The 18,381-nt window shown below is 41.4% G+C and overlaps 1 protein-coding gene across 1 annotated transcript; it reads left to right on the top strand.

Annotated features, from left to right (window-relative positions):
• Positions 1–350: 350 nt before the first annotated feature.
• LOC142416370 (P2X purinoceptor 7-like) lies at positions 351–16,831 on the top strand. Its single transcript, XM_075515859.1, is given in 15 exon segments — positions 351–421; positions 2,369–2,501; positions 3,059–3,130; positions 3,992–4,040; positions 4,043–4,063; positions 5,020–5,116; positions 8,196–8,276; positions 8,833–8,889; positions 8,891–8,957; positions 9,918–10,042; positions 13,428–13,521; positions 15,417–15,542; positions 16,011–16,090; positions 16,135–16,141; positions 16,203–16,831. Coding segments are annotated over 15 exon segments (1,464 nt in total). The 3' UTR covers positions 16,587–16,831.
• The last annotated feature ends 1,550 nt before the right edge of the window (positions 16,832–18,381 follow it).

Raw genomic sequence — 18,381 nt, 5'->3', positions numbered from 1 at the left:
TTTTAATCCCATGACCTGATACAAAACCAATCTAAGACCAAATAGGATGGTGTCTCATGCAGTATGAGATAAGAAGCTGGAGATTTCTGTGGCCATCGATGACCCAAAAGCTTGCTTTACCCTTGCCCTGCGCCTTGCATAGCCATTGCCACCCCTGTGAAGTGAGTGTTGCATGCATCTGCCCAGTCCAGAATTGCATTACACCTTTGTGCTGGTGCGAAGTGTTGGGTGGTGGAGAGTCAGGCCCAGAAGGAGGTCAGCATGACACTGGCTTCCATCTGTTTAGCCTCGTCTCTACAGTTGTCCCAGCATTACTTCAGACTGGCAAAGTCTGGTAGTACTGAGGAGAGATGGTGCCATCAACAGAAGGTGACAAGAACAGTGCTAAGCAATCAGCTCTGGAGCTCCAGGGTGAAATTTGGTGCTTTTTCTGTGAACAAACCAAAGGAGGTGGCTCTTCAGGCAGTTCTTGGTTCCATCAACTGCCTTTCTTTAAAAGGCCTGTGGTACCATTCTCATACAGGTTTCTGACTGTGCCTTTGAGTGGGGTGGCCCAGGAAGGATGCAGGGGTGGAAGAAGACAGCACCGGGCAGCTGCAGTTTTCAAAAGCCAGTTCCTCACAGGAAGTGCTAGCAACTCCACATGGCTGGCTGGAGTGCCTGACTCAGTACAACTCTCCAAAATACATACGCATTCAGAGTGTTACATGTGGATGTGTGAAATGTTTCCTTTATATAGCTGTTGCTCTGTCTATTTGATAAGTGCATGGTGATGGGATGCTGTGTTGTATGTCAGCAAATGTTTCTTGTATTGGGGGTTGTCTGGTTACAACTTGGCTTTCAGAGCTTTGAGTTTTGTGGCAGCAAACGAGATTATTGATCTGGTGTTAGTCCATTCTTGGAAGACGGATGTGGCTGTGGGAACTTTGTGGTGGGAGTGTGGCATAGGATGTTATCGAACAAGGTGGGGTTGCTTGGACAGAGTTAACTAAGCTTCCTCTAAAAAAAACTTGCTGTTTTGTTTCTTGTCATGCTGTCTGGTTTTGTTTCTTGTCTGAAAAATCCAAAATAACTCCACCGAATAATCTCAGATTTACACCGGTGTTTCTGAGATTAGAGTCTGCTCTGTAGAGTCTCCTATTCAGGGTCAGGTGAAATGGCAAGTCACCCCTTGCAGCAGATTTCAAGAACAATAAGATGTTTTAGGAATAAGCAATAATTGATTGCCTCTAAAGGGCAGATTTTCCTCTTTGCTGCCAAGCTAGGGCTGTTCTCAGTGATAAGTGTTTGCTGAACAAAGTCTGCCGAAGTTCATAAAGTTGGTTTCATTCTCATGGGAGGGCGGCAAGCCAGGACATTGAGCACACTGATCCCAATCTCACAAAGAATCAAGTCTGCAGGAAATTCAAGTTGCCTTACTAAGGTACTATATCCACCTACTGCTGCTCAGAGCTGGGTTCCCACTGCCAGTTTCCAACAACGTGGTTATCCTAAAGCACTGTTCTGCAGAAGGAAAGGGCTGAAATGCTATTATAATAGATGATATAAATAAAGGAACATTGATCAGGTGCTTTGTATTTCTGTTCTTCACATACTATTTTATCCCCCTCCCAGAACAGTCTGTTGTTAAACTGAAATGGTGCTAGCTCTTGTGGCTTGTTTTTCAAAGCAATCCTTTTATATCACTTTTATGTAGTGTGGAAAGTATCTTCTGAACATACAATAGTTTTTCAAAGTTGACAGTGCTTTTATGAATTAGATGAGCTAGATGACTTTCCTGTCAGCTTAAAAACAGAGGCGTCCTTCCTCCTTTTATTAACACATTCAATTCATGAGAAAGTGAAAACATTAGGCCAAGGTTTTTGAAGCAATCAGCATGAGGCACAAAAATAGTCACTCTGGAAAGTTAAGGACTAAGTATTTTAAGCTCTCAAAAAGAAAAAAAAAACATAGAGGGTACACTACCGTTTGTGACAGAAAAAGTCAAAGTCTAAGTACACAGCAACGCAGCATGGGTGAAAGCTTTTGGATGACATCAAGCCCTGTTGCAGTTAATTGGTGCTTCATAAATGGCATCTGAAGGGCCAGGATGTCGCCTCATGTTGTCTGTATCATTTAGGATGGGAAAATAGAAATTCTCTTCTTGCATATATCAATTCATTTCTGACAAAGCCAAAAGTTGCGAAAGTGAAACCAAGATAGACTTTGGTCCAGCCAATGCATGTGTCTCACACAAAAAGGCTCTCAGTTACTTGAAAATGTCCATCTGACTTTTATCTTGCAGTGCATTTTGTCCAAGAATGATACAAAGAAGCTGACCGATTTTATTCTTATGGGCTTATTTGTCCTTTCTGTTTTATCTGGCCAGTTGTATAGTCATCGCTTACAGACTCGATCAGGAGATGGATGAAGTTAACAGCTCAGTTTGCACTAGTGTGAAGGGAGTAGCTTACACAAACGACAGGATCTGGGATACAGCAGAATACACTATACCGATGCAGGCAAGTCTTAATTTAATGTCGGTCCAGCATTCGACTTCCATTGATACATCTGGTTGCTTTCCTGAAATGTCTCTATCCTACCATTCAATGTAATTACTTTACATTGGAGACAGCAATGTTTAAAGCCAAATCTTCCCTTCCTCCCTTAATACAAGGAAAAAAATTATCCTCTTTTATGAGATTTCTGTGGTGCTATTTGTTACACAATTTTTACATAATCAATTTAGTATTTTGGTAATAGTAAACCTAGGAACAGATTCACTCCAGTATAGCTGTACTAAATGCAGTAGCGTTATTACCAATTAATGTTAGTGTATCTTTCTCAGTTGTAATGCCAGTTTAAAAAAAAATCAGTGACTTCTTGCCTCTGGCTGCTCATTCCTGCCCTGATGATGTCCCTGGCTTTTCCTGTTTGAGCCGGGTAGAATCTGAATGACTATCAGGGGAGGCAGAGCAGGAAGAGCCTTGTTGTCCTTCCAGGTGATGTTCTGGAATGACTGAGGTCTGAATCAAGTATGTGAAATTTCAGTTAGATTCATATTCTTTCCTCTATGTAGGCGGTAAACTCATTTTTTGTGATGACCAACATCAGTAAGACAGAGAACCAGCTTGAACAGAGGTGCCCTGAGGTAAATATGTTTTGTGATTTATACTTAGGATGTATCAAATGCATGTTGATGTAAAAGAGTGGACTGTCCTTGGAGCAGTCCGGTACAAGCAAATGCTGTTGCTCTTTATGTCTATATCTCAGCAGATAACATGCAAGATCTAGTTTAATTGCTCTTTTTCTTTCTCGGGGCATCAGCTGGCAGTTGTGACTTTGCCTTGCACCAATGACCTTGCAGCCAAACCTATCTGCAGCACTTTCAGGAGGTGATGACATTCAGGCCAGTGATTGCTGTCCAGCTTCTCTGGCATTGCTGCTGCTCTTGAGGAAAACCTGAAGAAATGGTGGAGCTACAGAATTGCTATCAGCTTCTCTGCTAATATGGTGCTCTTACTATTACTGTTGCTCATTCCTACATGTCCCCTTCCTTCCTTTCTGTCGTTCAAACCTGGTTGCCAGCTGCAGCTCTCCCGTTCATTTGGCTGGCCTAGAAGTGGGACCTTGCAGAGTAGTTCCCAAATACAAGTTGACTTTCACTGGCAAAAGTGAAAGTCATATATGGGACTGTTAGTAAACAAATAATTAAATAGTCCAGTATTAAATTTATTGTGCTTAATAGTATAGGAGAGAGTGTGAAAAATGGGAAAAGACATAAATAATAAAGGAAAATGCTATTGTAAGCAAGGAAAGGGCTTTTTTCTGGTTTTGCAGGTAGCTGAGCCTTTATCTCCTATAAGCCAAATAATTAGTAAGGATTACACCTGCTCTGCATTGTTATTTTCTCTTATTATTTGATACTTTTACATTGAAGCTGAGTAAGAGTTTTTACATAGGTGTGGAGAGGGAGATATTTATATTGCTCTTTTATGTAATTTTGTTCCAGTGTCCCTTCACCAAAGCTATCTGCTCTTCAGACAAGTCCTGTGGAAAAGGAATGTAGATATCCACAGTCATGGTACGTAAATGGCATTTTCAGATTGAAATATTTTTTTGTGGGTACTATCTTCTATTGCATTATTGACCAGTGCAGCATGTGCAAGATCCAACTTGGAGAATTGCAGTTGAACAGTACAGAATCCTAAGAGATATCTGGGAACATATTTTCAAAACCACAAAACTGAGTTCTTATCAGCTTGTGTGTGCCCTTACTAAAAGGAGAAACAGTGAAAGGGAGCAGAGGAAGGGGAGATGTGAAGAAGAGTACAGACTGGTGTGAATGAGGGCCATTCTCACAGTCACTCCCTTGAAGTCTGTGGCTGCTTAGCAAGTAGAGGGATTACAGGATCTGTTTGAAGGGTCTGTAACACCCCTATGATGGTTAGGTAGTTCTCAGAATAAGTCAGGGGACTTGTGTCCTTTATTTGGGACCAGTTGTCCAGAAGGCATCATACTGTTTTCGTCAGCTATGTTAGTTCTTTGTAGCGCTGAGATTCCCTGAATTTGAGCTGCTGGCTGGATTATCACTTTCCGTGGTAAAGACTAAACGCTCACAGAAAATGCTGATTTTCCAGGAGTACAGAAGGAATTAAGGTTTTCTGCCCACCTTTATATCCTTGTTTAATTTGCTCATGTTGTTGAATTAAGCTTCTGACTGAAACAGTTGGTTTCTCGATTTATCGCAAGACTCAGATATGTAACTTCATATAAAACTGTGAAGGAAATTACTTCACCCTCAGCCCAAACAATGACAAGCACTGTTGACCCAAGCAAACAGCTAAATAAGGATTGATGAGGTGTGGCAGGACCATGGTTTGTGTATTCTTCCTACAGCTTCCTCCTGTAGAAAGCTGCAACAATCTGAAATGTCAAGCTCCCTATCTTACATTTGAGGAGGAATCCACTGACATGTTGAAACTGTCTCTAATTGGCGAAAAACTTGTCTTTGCTGAGTAAGAGCTTGTTTCTCTACAGGAATTCAAAGAGGAAGATGTGTGAATTATAATGCAATTGTTAAAACCTGTGAGGTCAGGGCATGGTGCCCTGTGAAATCCATGGAAACCCCCCCTGAGTAAGTGAAAGCGATATCTGCATTTTTTTATGTCAAAAGAAGGATTTACTTTGACAAAGTCATGACATTTTAGGATAATCCCTTTGCCTAGGCACATATAGATCTCATGTATGTAAAACAGATATTTCCTTCATAGCCATACTATTAACACTCATTATAATATCTAAATAACTTACTTCTAACAATCTGTCCTGCTGTATGATTCTGCAGTGAAGTCATAGCCTTCAGTTTGTATCATCATGCAGCTGCCATAGAAACAGTTTTAGATGTCACAGGCTCATCTGGAATTCACTAGAGGCGTTTGGCTCATTAATTCAAATGTCAAGGAAAATGCATCAACATAAGACAGGTTTAATCAGTGACAGAAATAAAAAAGTTTCCTAACTTGAGGTATTCTTCGGCAAGGCTTAGGGCTATATGGTGTAGAAGTTCTTTGTGGGTTCATTTATCACAGTGAGGTTGCTTCCACCTCCCAGATCAGTAGGGGTAGATTGGTTGTCTGTACATTGTGCTGCAGGCTAGTGTTTGGGGATCCACCTCAGACTGAAGAACAGTCTCTCCGTCCTCTCTAGGTAGATGATGAAAACCTCAGCGCTGGCAATCTGTAATAGTGAGCTGAAGAAAACTCTAGGAAAAACACTCCATGGAACAATATTGCTGTGACCTAGAGAGTAGGATGGAGGGGCCTCATAGCCATCTTTTTTTGTAACCCAATGACTGTACAGTGTTCCAAGATGAAAATGTTCTATTTCTATTCTATATCTGCCAAAGCATGAAAAAATTTTATAAAAGATTTGATTTCAATTGAAATGATGGAAATTATACTCTAAGAGAGCAAATGATAATCAATTTTAGTTCCTCTCAACCAGCTTTGAAATATATGTCTAAGAAACTAGGTCAATTATCACTTTTATTAACTCATTGCTTTTAAAAGATACAAGCGTGATTCTATGTATATATCCCATCTTTTCCCTAATTCAGGGTTTTCTGCAGAGACTGAGCAGTTTTTCCACTGCCAGGTCTGCTCCAGAGCCCACAATGCCTCCTACAGCCCCTTCTGCTGAGTTTTTTTCAGCTCTTTGAAGGAATTTCCATTCCCTTCTCCTGCGGACAAAGTTGTGATCTGAAAAAGGCTTTGTCCAACAACAGGAAGGCTGTAATTGTTCATACAGTATCCGGGAAAGATATTCATGAGCTTCCTGAGTTAATGAAATCCTAGGGTTTTTTATAAAGTTTCAGTGACTGCCAGTCATTTTTAAATGTCACACTGCGTAGGCTCACTGCTGCGTATGTTACAGAGGGAATTTTGCTTTTAATTACATCGCATAGTTGACACATTCTGTCTTGTTTCCTAACCTTCCTCTGAAGTGCCAGTAGTCGGTCACTACCAGGGACCAAAAATAATGGATGAGAGGTTTTATCCAAACCTCTGATGTATAAAGTTCCTTCACAAGTTCCACTGGCAAGGAAAAAATGAGGAATCACTAAAAAGCAAAGCTGAGTGTTTATTTTCTACCAGAACGATACATAAGGCCAAGGTCAGAGCCCAGGAAGCTTTGCCATCTGGTTGAGATACTGAGGTAGCAATGTTGGGCTTTGGTTACACCCATTGTTTATTATCTTTATTGTCCAAATTCCTTGAAAGGTAAGTTTCATGAACTATACAGGAGGCCTCCTTTTCCTTCCTGTTATGGCAGGAGCTGAACAAAGCCATTGCATGTTGGCAAGAAGATTCTTTTATTTTTGATTGTTCATTTCTGCCTGAGGCAGGGCACAGTTGTCAGATTAGCTGGCTGAAGGACAGGTGTTTACAACACCTTTTTCAGAAGAGCTTTGGATCAGATTCCAGATGCTTCCCAGTGGATGAATTACGGACAGTTTCACATTATAGGTTCATTCATTTTTAGTTCTTTAAAACTTAACATACATTATTAATGACTTGACTGTTATACACTGAAACTCATCAGTGACTTTCATGTCCAGGTAGCATCCACAAATGTTAACTCGGTTTGCAATCAAGTCTCATTCGTTGACTTGGTTTAGAAGACACTCGTGAGAAGTCCCACATGGAAGCTGCACGTCATCTAGCTAATGTGCTTCTTTTCATCACAGATCTTTGATGCAGAGGCATTGCTCAAAATACAATGATAGGAAAAATATTCCCTGCTTAGAAGCACTGTCCTTTATGTGGATGACTGCTTTGAAGACTGGGTTTCCCCTGTGGAATGGCTGTCTTGATGGAAATTAAAATATTCCTGGCTTCTTCTTAAAATGGAACAATGCCAATATTCCAGTTCAACATCGTCCCTTATGCTAGACAAACAATGCTAAAAATTGTATCTCTTACTTTCCTATAGCCCTGGCAAGTCCTGGAGTTTAGCAGAGGTTGTCTCACACAGTCTAGGCCAAGGTTACCCAGCTGGCAACTTGTGGGAAAATTCCTTGTTTCCTGCCATATTAGCTTCAGAGAAATCACTCTTTTGAGGAAGGGTCAGACTGGCAGCCTGCTTTCCATTGTGTTTGCATTCCACCTACATATTTAGTGACACAAACCACCATGACACAAACCACTGCAGGGGAGGTCCTCAAACCAGTATCTGCTAGGAAGTCAGGACTTCCAGAGACATCCTCTAGGATTGAGCGCATGACTCATTCTTATACTCTTACTAGCTGTGCAGCTCTGGTGTAAATGGCCACCTGTCTGTGGGGACCAGCAATGAAACTGCCAATTCATTGTGCAGAAATCATCAGCTCTAAAATGGTGTAATTTCTTACTACTATTCTATAGCAAGATTTATATGAGAAGTCTCCTGAGATCATATTTCAGCTGCATGTAGAGACTCCAGTTAGGCTTGGCCCACACAAAAAAGTGCAATAGAGGACAATTTATACCTAAAACTAAGAAAACCGCCTATATCTTTCTTGATCCCCTGAGCCACCTAACTCCCTGCATTTCAATCTGTTATTCTTAGCAACATCTTCCTCCTACTGACAGCTTTCCAGGTAATAGTAAAGTAGCATAACATTAACTGATGTATTTAAGTAAAAGAAGTTAGTTAATTTGATATTTCTTTTTTAGGCCTGCTGTTCTGAGGAGTTCTGAAGACTTCACTGTGCTAGTAAAGAACAACATTCACTTCCCGAAATTTAATTAGACCATGTAAGTGCAAACATTCTCAATGCTTTCTGAAAAGTGAGTAGTTGTGCTCTGAAAAAAAGATTGTATAAATTGTCATAAATTTACTCAGAAAGGCTATGCCTGAGTGACAAATATCAAGTTTCTAGAATTCTTTAGCCCTATTAATCCTTCATGTACCAAGAGAAATAAGGAGAGCTTGGGAACAGAGCCTCCCAGCGTAACTATTTCTCTCATGTGCTGAACAACAGAATTGTTCGTTCAGATATACTGGTTTATATTAGGGTAAAATCACTAAAATATAGCACAACAGATGTGTGATTCAAACTATAAGGTGAAAGTGTTTAGTTTACACAGGTAAAATTTTGCTGGTGGTAATATCCAAAGAGTAAAGAATTCATCTTGATTCCCAGATCTCAGTTAGGGATATACAGATCTGGTAGCTACAAAACCAAAAGCTTGTATACTTACAAACCGAGCACATTTAACACAGGTTCTAGTAGGTGTGAAGTCCCTTACCTGTATCTGTAGTTGCTCCAGCTTGTTTTTAAATTTAAATAATTGTGTGTGTTCTTCACAGACTAAATATTCCATCAAATTTAAATACTTCTTGCACATACCACAACTTCCGTGCTCCGTCCAATTTTCTGTCTGGGAGATATCCTTCAGGAAGCAAAAGAGAGTTTTTCTGAGGTGGCAGTAAAGGTCTGTGATATCACTTTTTTTTCATGCTCAGTGTTAAAATGTTTTCTTGATTCTCTTCCTGCATGTTCTGCTGTCTGCCATATAATGGAATTGTTCTAGGTTTAGAAACTGATTGCGTGAGAAGCAAAGTAACCCCAACTTTCAAGAATTAAATGTGCTTAACATCTCACAGGATGGGACCGATGTTGACAGAGTTGATACTATTTTGGTAGAATTGTAGCATGTAGAGGCCCTTTTACAAAGCACAGTGCATTTATTTAAATAGGTCCTATACAAGGCTGTCACTTGTGGTCATCTTTTGATTCTACTCAAGCAGATCCTAAATCATGTTGCTGGGGGAATCATCCAAAAGTCAGACTGGCACAAATGGCAGCTTATATTCAGAGTCAAAAAGCACTTATTTTTGCCATTACATTTTCACTCTGTTCTTTCAGGTATTGAGCCAAATGCCCTTAACACAGTATCCAACCATACCTCTAGAAAGTCAATATTAACAGATGGGTGGAATAGAAGTAGAGACAAAGTGTCCTGCCCAGAGTCATAAACTGAGCCACATTTATTGATTCTCAGACTGGCACAGTGCATTCAAGATGAAACATTGGGACTGGGTGCCTACAAAACTTAGGCTTGCACTCAGGCTTTTGGTTTGAGCCTATACGTAGTTTAAAGCAACAAAATGACTGTCACAGTATATCAGCTACATCCACACTTATGCTACTAAGATGAAGAGAAATAGACAGGAGATAGGAAAGGCCTGAATGAATGGTAGCTTCTAGCTCACGTAACTAAGGCACTTCCATAGAAGACTGCTTGATTGGCAAATGTTGCTCATGAGTTAGCTTGTCTATAGAGATGTATCCCTGCCAATGGCATCCCTCAAGACTTTGCTGACTTTAACAGCAGTTTAGCACAGGCAGCAATCACAGCACTAGTCCCTAAGCTTCCTGTGTCTGTTTCTAGGGAGGAATTATTGCCATTGAGATTAACTGGGACTGTAACTTGGACAGCTGGTCTTACGACTGCAGTCCAAAGTATGGTTTCTGCTGCCTTGATGACAAAAAAATAAAGCCTGAATTCCACTTCAGGTAAAAAATGTTATATGAAGCAAGTGGCGTGTTTTCTGAGTTGAAGCAAAGATGTGATGAGGTGTGGGGAATGATGACTTGCAATGACAAGACGTTCAATTCTCCTTCCCTCTTGTAGTCATGTCCTTTACCTGCAGTTACTGCAGTTGTATAGATGTATCATCATGGTCATCTTCCAAATGAGCATGCTTGTATTGCAGGAGATTTTATTTCTGTGTCAAAAGGCCTAGAAATTTCCAACAAGTATTCTGGGAGCTAACACAGAGAATAGTTTGGGCAGATTCCACCATATGGCAATTGAGGCTTGAAACTACCTAAACTTGTGAGTTTTCTAAGGCAATTAACACAAATAAAATAACAAAGTGTTTTTCTTCCATCTGGGTAACCCCACGGTTCACTGAATCAAGATTTATTCAAAAGCAAATTAGAGCTTTTGGTTCTGTGGGCAAATAGCAGATTTATGAGAAGTTTTGACAAAAAATCTTGACGTGACTCCAGTTCTAAATAGTTACACAAAGCATTTATCAAATGCTTATCAGCATGTTTAAAACTAAACTTTTCCCTCAGATCTAGGTCAAAATTATTGTGTAACAACACTCTTTTTTTGACTCACGGCATGATTATTACTACATTATGGGTTTTCATACATTTGTGATGCTAACATGAGTGCCGTAACTCTCTAGGAGCTGCCAACGTATTCCAAAGCTGCATTGTGCTGGAGCTGTGCAAGCAAAGAACAAATAGGTGTTCCCTCTGACCTGGCAACCACAGACAGGAGGTGGGGGAGATCACAAGGGAAAAGCAAGACAGTGCTGTGAGGCTGAGGCCAGCAACCTTTCTGTTGAATACATTTTTGTAGGCAAAGCAGTTTCTGAGAAGGCTTTTGGAAGAAGACAGTGGAGCAGTTTTGAGGATGTTTAGTGTCAGATCAACAGCTGGGGTCAAAATGCCAAGAATGGGTTTGCCCAAAACTGGTTATCTTTTAAGCATCAAAATACCAGTCTGTAGCAAGATTATTTTGCTGCAGTTCAGCTGACATCTCTGCTGCAGGAAGTGAGCCTGGTCTGAGAGCATAGGCTGCTGGGAGAGTGTGCATGATGCCAGACCACATCCTGGTGGCCTGACTCTGTATATGTTAATCAAGGGGTTTATTGTCAAAGAAATGTCGTTCTCTAATGTCTCCAAAATTAAAAAAGAGAAGCAGAGTAGTTCAGTGCAGCAGTTTAAAAAGCAAACACAGTGAAAATTGAAGGGAAGTGAATAGATTGAGCATAATACTATTTAAAACAAGCATGGATGTTTTGGCGAAGAACATGCACAAACCCTGCCACACTGTTGAGCTAGTGTATGCCAACTAGTATAAACAGAGCAGCTAATTTCAGTAGAACTACCCAAGTGAGTAAGGGGGGGAGAGCTAGAAATGATCCTACAATTAATATATTTCAGGAAAACTTTTTTGACATCAGTGACATGTCATAAGAATGTAAAATATTATTATCGGAGGTTCATCCAGCCCAGTGTCCCAAAGCTAGCAAAGATCAATAGCAGGAGGAAATTTTGGAAAAGAGCAGAAGAAACGGCACGTATAGAATGCTGCTTCCCCTGCAGTCTAGCTGTCCTAGAAGTCAGGAAAGCTACTTTGGGCAGCTTATAACCTCTGTCTGCATGGAGCCCTATTGATTTCATCTCAGTTCCAAAGGGAATTTTGTGATAGACTTAACTGGAAACAGGCTTTAGCCTTCCAAAAGAAAAGAACTACTTGAGGTATAAAGGAGCAAAGCTTCAACCAGTGATCAAGAAAGCTCTTAACAGGTCAGCTCTGAGCACAAGCTGTTACAGAGGAGAAGGCTTCTATGCCATCGAGAGCAGATTTGAAATAACCTCTACCCTGAGGGCTAGAGAAAACCTCTGATCCTGGAAAGAGTTAGGAAAACTTTAAAATAAAACCTAGCTGACCTGCAGGCTTCAGAGGCTAAGAGCTGGCCAATAAAACATGTCTTGGCCACAGACTGTGGAACTGTTCAGCACAGGAAAAAGGGCATTTCATGTCTGTGCAAGCAAGGAGAAAGGAGAACACGTTACAATGTGTTTTTCTGAGTGACTCACTGCCTTCAGAGAATACAAATCAGATCGTGGTGAATGGGAAGCAAATGATCGCATGATCTAGGGAACTCTGAAAGTCTGCCAAACTTAGCTTGCAGTAGGATGTGCAGGAGAGGGTGGAATCAAGTAAAAGCTTGCTTTGGGCTGGTTTGTTAGCATCAAGATGGCAAAGCAGAGCAGCAGGGACTGAACCCAAAGAGAAAGGAAAGGAGGAAAACGTATTTTTCTTTAGATGTCTCTATCATCTGAATGAGTACCTGGAGATGTTAGAAAGCAGAGGGCTGAGCTGATGGCATTTACACCAGACACATCCTCTGAAACAGTTTACTCATTCAGTACTTGAACAGGCAACCAACTATAAAACAAAATTTTATTAGCAATGATAGAGTGATCTGTGAGTATCTTCCGCCCCTGGAACTGACCTTCTGTCCCTTTGGCTAAGCAAATTCCCGTTCAAATTATTTATCTGAATGAAGGAGAACAGGACTTAGAGATCACTCAAGTAAACCAGTCAAGAACAATACAGCACTTTAAGTCCTGACAACATGTCTGAGTCAGAAGATATATATGTGTTGTTATCAGAGGCTGGATATTAGTACCATTGTGTGTTTTAGTATGTCTTTCAGTTTAATGTAATGATTTTGTCTGTACTGCCAGCTTTTCATTGTCAGATTTAAAAAGATCTCTTTGTTCCATGCTCTGTGACTGCTTATTGATCCATAAGCTGATGTGAGCTGTGCATCAGGAGGGTCATGTTCTTGATAGAATAAGAAACTGGAAGTTAGTAAAGGCTCACATGATTCTTGCCACTCTCTACTGATCGAAGAATGGAAAATGGCTGATATCCAGCATGCTGAAGTGTGCTCAGGAGTTCAGAGTTAGTCTTGGATAACATGATGTTAAAGCCTTCAGAGCATGGGCACTCTTGTCATTGCCAGCTCCTCACATATCCTTGCTGGGGTTTTCTATCTGCTTTACCTGTGATTGAACTTCTTTCTGCAGCTTCAGGTTCCAATCTGTATTGAGACAGCAAAACACTCATTGGACATTAGTTGGATTTTTAATTTGTCTAAGTCTCTATATATGTATTAATTTAGTTTAGACTGCCAGGTCAGATGCTGGGCAAAATACTGTTCATCAAGCTGGCCTCAGCACCTTCATTGAAGGCTGAAAGGGCTGGAGGAAGAAGGGAGAAGAAACTACGCCTCTTTTTGTGTTCTGCAGCCTCATGGCGTTATATCCCCCAGGGAAGCTGCACAGATCCTCATTTACTCTTTTGCAGATATGCAAGGTACTACAAGCTACCACATGGGAAGGAGCAGAGAACCCTTTTCAAAGCCTACAGAATACGGTTTGATGTCCTTGCCTTCAGCACAGTAAATGCAATTCTTTTTCCTTATGGAGAGAGAAGAAAGCTTGCTATTTCCTTAGTCCCACTTCTCCCATATACCCTTCTCCTCTCTCCTGTCCATCATTCTGGGATGGAAGTCATGTCAGATGAGTAGATCAAAAATGAACTGAGCAGCATAGGAGAGCAAAGCTGAGGATGAAATGGCAGGGCTGGGAGAGAGGCAGGGTTGTTGTTTAAGACTGAGACAATAGCAGGTATGATCATGATGTCATGTTATTGTCAGGAACTCCGTGTGTCACTACTGTTTCCCCCTCCAGTTGTTTATTCTCCCCTGCAAAGTATCTGAGATGGTCTATGAAATTTTGGGATTGATTGAATTGTAAAGAGACAAAGATACATTGTGAAGAGACAGAAAGAGAAAAGCCATTAAGCTGAATGAATGGTAACAGATCTTGCCTCCCAGTTATTTTTTTCTACTTTCTTTAAGGGTAGAAAATTTAACAGCATTGAACTCATTAAAAACATTGGGTCCATGATCTCCTGTTTTGGTTTGGTGAGAGACTTATTTTTTGTGTTAATAAAACCAGTTCTGGAGATACAGTCTCATTATGAAAGTGGAATCACTACTTGCTTTTCTTTCATGTGCAGGTTGTGAGTGTGTCGTGGTTTAGCCCCAGTCAGCAACCAAGCCCCACACAGCCACTCGCTCACCCTCCCCCTGCAGTGGGATGGGGGAGAGAATCTGAAGCGTAAAAGTAAGAAAACTTGTGGGTTGAGATAAGAACAGTTTAATAATCGAAATATAATGATAATGATAATGATAATAATGAAAAGGAAAATAATGAGGTGGGAGGGAACAAAACCCAAGAAAAAAACAAGTGATGCAACTGCTCACCACCCGCTGACCGACACCCAGCCAGTCACCAAGCAGCGATCACTGCCCCCCAGCCAACTCCCCCCAGTTTATATACTGAGCATGATGTCATATGGTATGGAATGGTTCTTTGGTCAGTTTGAATCAACTATCTTGGCTGTGCCCCCTCCCAGCTTCTTGTGCACCTGGCAGAGCATGGGAAGCTGAAAAGTCCTTGGCTAGTGTAAGCATTACTTAGCAACAACTAAAACATCAGTGTGTTATCAACATTATTCTCATACTAAGTCCAAAACACAGCACTATACCAGCTACTAGGAAGAAAATTAACTCTATCCCAGCCGAAATCAGGACAGAGTGCCATTGAAATTGCTATTTGTGTAGGTAATTGCTCTGGCAAATTACCATTCTACAAAATTTACAACAGGAAAAAGTGTGAGACTGTGCTGAATCCAAGACCGGTAAAGAATGTAAATTGTTGCTCTATGGATACAAAAATGCAGCTGATGCAGGAAGCTTCCATGGAGCTGTGGACAGCATGCACCGCGTGAGTGCAGTGGGCTCTACACACAACCTTGGCATGGCAGAGTCACACCACCTCTATCAGGGCAACCTGCAGGGAATAGTGATCCTTCAAAACAGCAGAAGGATGTCATGACAGGGTTGTCCGTGAAGAGGGCATTGCTCAAAGCCTCTTCCCTGCCAACTTCTGTTGCCTCTTCCTCTTTTTCAAGATATTAATGGTTATTTCTCTAGGCTGCCTCTACTAATCCCCCAGCATTTTAGATATGTATTTTTAAAGAATAGTGAAGAGGAGAGTACCTAAAGGCCGTGCACAACCACACTCCTACAGTTAGTTCCATACCATCTCTTCCTGTTCCCTCTGTCCCTGCAGCTCCCCATGTCCTTGCTATTCCGGATACTCAAAATATGGGCCCTTGCAACATGCAGTTGCAGGGGATTGTTATTGGAGTACAGACTGCAGAACCCAAGCCCTGAGGTCAGATCTATGCTGTGCTTGTCCCCAGTTCTCCAAGTAACTACTTCAGCTGACAATGCTTATTTCTTCTGCTGCACTGGTGATGTATGTGTCCTGTGTTGATGAGCCACATGTTACCTTGATAAAGAAGCCTCTGAAAACAAGCTTGCACCATGCTCAAGGCAGCATTGTTGAGGTAAAGACAGACACTTAACCTTTGGGATCCTCCCTTCAGAGGGAAGAACTGTCATTCCAAACTGATTTGGGTTTCTGCCACCCCCAACCCCAATATTTCCAGATTAGATTCTGAGGGACTAAAACTAGATTCCTATTGTCCACTTCAAGTTAATAGGTCCTGTGACCAGAGGATATATTTTCTAGAGTCAGCTAAAAATTGCTGCTTTCCTGTGGTAGGTATGTGCCAGCGGGAGTGCGTTGGTGTTGAAACAACTTGCGAGGTGTCGATTCGATTTCGCTAGGGTGGGCGTTGGCAACACAGAAAGACAATCCTCCTCCAGATCTGCTGATCTATCATCATTATCCCTATTGTGCTGTGTCAAATGAAAAACCCAATGGTGAGGATCACTGTTGTAAATTCTCTCTGCAGTTGGATGAAGCAGCAAATGCTGTTTTCTTTAATTTATGTTGGGAATTGTTGTTGCAGAGCCACCCTGTGAAATTCTGTGATGCTGGCAGCTGCTGCACCAGCGAGTCCAACGAGAACCATGATAATGAAGAATCCGAGCCAATGCACACCAGTGAGTCCAACGAGAACCATGATAATGAAGAATCCGAGCAAATGCACACCAGTGAGTCCAACGAGAACCATGATAATGAAGAATATGAGCTGGGGCAGCCTCTCAGACAAGGGTCCTCTTCCCCAGACTGCCAAAAGTGGTGCTGCTGTGGCAAATGCCAGCCAACACAGAAGTACCATGAGCAGCTCTGCTGCCGAAGGAAAAAAGGGCAGTGCATCACAACCTCCCATTGGTTTCAGCAGCTGGTGCTGTCCAGTCACGCCCTGAAGAAAGCCCTTCTCTACAAAGACCCCTTTGTGGACTTGGCGGATGGCAATATCAACAACCAGCTGTGTCACCTTGCTTACAAGCAATACGTTCACTGGTGCTTTGGCACTCTTGATCTGGAAGACAGAGCCATCATCCCAAGCTGCTGCAGGTGGAAAATTAGAGATACTTATCCCAAAGCAGTCAACAGCTATACTGGCTTTAAGATGGAATGAGGATGTAGCACAACTTGAGCTCACACTGTGACTCACGTTGGATATTTAACCTTTGTTTTCTTTCACGGACCTTTTAAAAAAAAAGAGAAGAAAGCATGTGACTTCCCAAAACCTTCTGTAGTACAGCTGAATTCTTGTATACTGTCTTTGGAGAGGCACAATTGCCTACAGCTTAGCATGGAGGAACAAATACCTTGAGCTAAAATGCTTGCTTCTGCCTTTGCTTCATCCTGTGAGTCACCCTATGTGGTTTGGAAATGTAGGCTCTGGGGTGAATTCTTAGGGCCACATTTTAGTGGGAGGTTCCAGGCCTCCTGCCTTTGCACTGGGGCATACCAGAATCCCAGCTGAGTCAGGAGACAACCAGCACCCTGAAAATAAGATGGAGCCAAGAGTCCATCTCAAAGCATGACCCCTGAAGGAAGGAAGTCCAAAAGAGATGTCACTTGAAAACATGGTCCTGAGCATTTTTCTCCCCCAGCCTCACCACCTTTCTTGCAGCTCCGGATCAAGAAGCTCTAGAAAGAGGCCACTGAGCATTTAGTTTCATAACTTGCCATTGAAGGCCTCACGGTCCATCCAGATTAAACAGGCTGGTTTTAGGTTATTTCAGTGACACAGACAAAGCATTTTCTGAAAAGCCCCACTGTTCTCTTTGTAGTACTCCTTTTAGCTTAAACTCAGGAATTACAATGAAAAGTACTTTTACTGTCTTTGTGTAATATTTTTGGGCATTTCATTCATACTCATTGAAATTAATGTTGGACTTTGGGCTCCTGTTTGCTCTTAGCTTCAAACAGGCCTTGCCTCCTACACCTCCTCCTACTAAACTTGGCACAGTGCGAGTTGCTTTGTGCTATGATGCATAAGGCCAGAGTACAGCCGAGGAGCAGCAAATTTGGGGTAGATTAATCTGTGCTCCAACACCTTTTCAGTTCTTTCTTTTTGTTATACTTGGACATGTTCTATTTTTGTAGAAACAAGGTGAGAAGGATTGTAACATGTATATTCTGCACTCCTTTCAACTAAGCTTTGTTCTTTCTGAGCTAACCCAGCAGTTTGCCATTTCCATTTGCCATATATATTCTAAGATATATTGCTGGCAGATTATGCCAGCTGTATTTGTATCTTCAGTTGTAATATGCATTAATTGTATTAACATTCATATTGCAGCATCTTATATATCTAGAGTGGGAAAATATTACAGTTGGTGTTAATGCATTCCTGTTCTGACACATGAACTGACTCTCCTTTTGGAAAGAATTACACTGAATATTCACTTAAGACTGTGATTTTCATCTCCCTTCACATTTGTATATATCCTTATCCTCTCCCCCCTTTTTTTCATCCTTTCAGTTTTGGCTGTTTTTGTAATAAATAGAGCGTTTTACTAATCTATATCTGGCTCAAAGTCTCTTAAATAGTTTCATACTGTCTGAAATTCCCACTGCCAGTTTGTCAGTTTGCTTCATCTCTAATGATTTACCTGCTGTTATGAGGGTTATGGTGGTGTTTCTAAAATAAGGACTGTGTTGGGCGGCTCAGCATCAGGTGGAAGGTACATGAATTAGATGGTGCAGATCTCTGCTTCTATAGCAAAGATTAATTCTGCAAGAGGATAAATAAAGGATTTGCTCATTGTGGATGGGAGGGTGACAGTCTTAAGATATGCTTCTGCTGTCTTTTGCAGGCAGGTGCTCTGTCCTTGCCCTGAGCTGGCTGCAAGTTACATCTTGGTGTTAGGATGGCCCTTGCCTGAGGTGATCTGTCAAGCTTCTTTGTGAGACTTACTAGC

This window comes from Mycteria americana, chromosome 13, assembly GCF_035582795.1.
Source record: "Mycteria americana isolate JAX WOST 10 ecotype Jacksonville Zoo and Gardens chromosome 13, USCA_MyAme_1.0, whole genome shotgun sequence".
In the NCBI taxonomy this organism is placed as follows: Eukaryota; Metazoa; Chordata; class Aves; order Ciconiiformes; family Ciconiidae; genus Mycteria; species Mycteria americana.
Note: the sequence above shows the minus strand (reverse complement) of the source record. Positions and strands in the feature narration are given on the sequence as shown.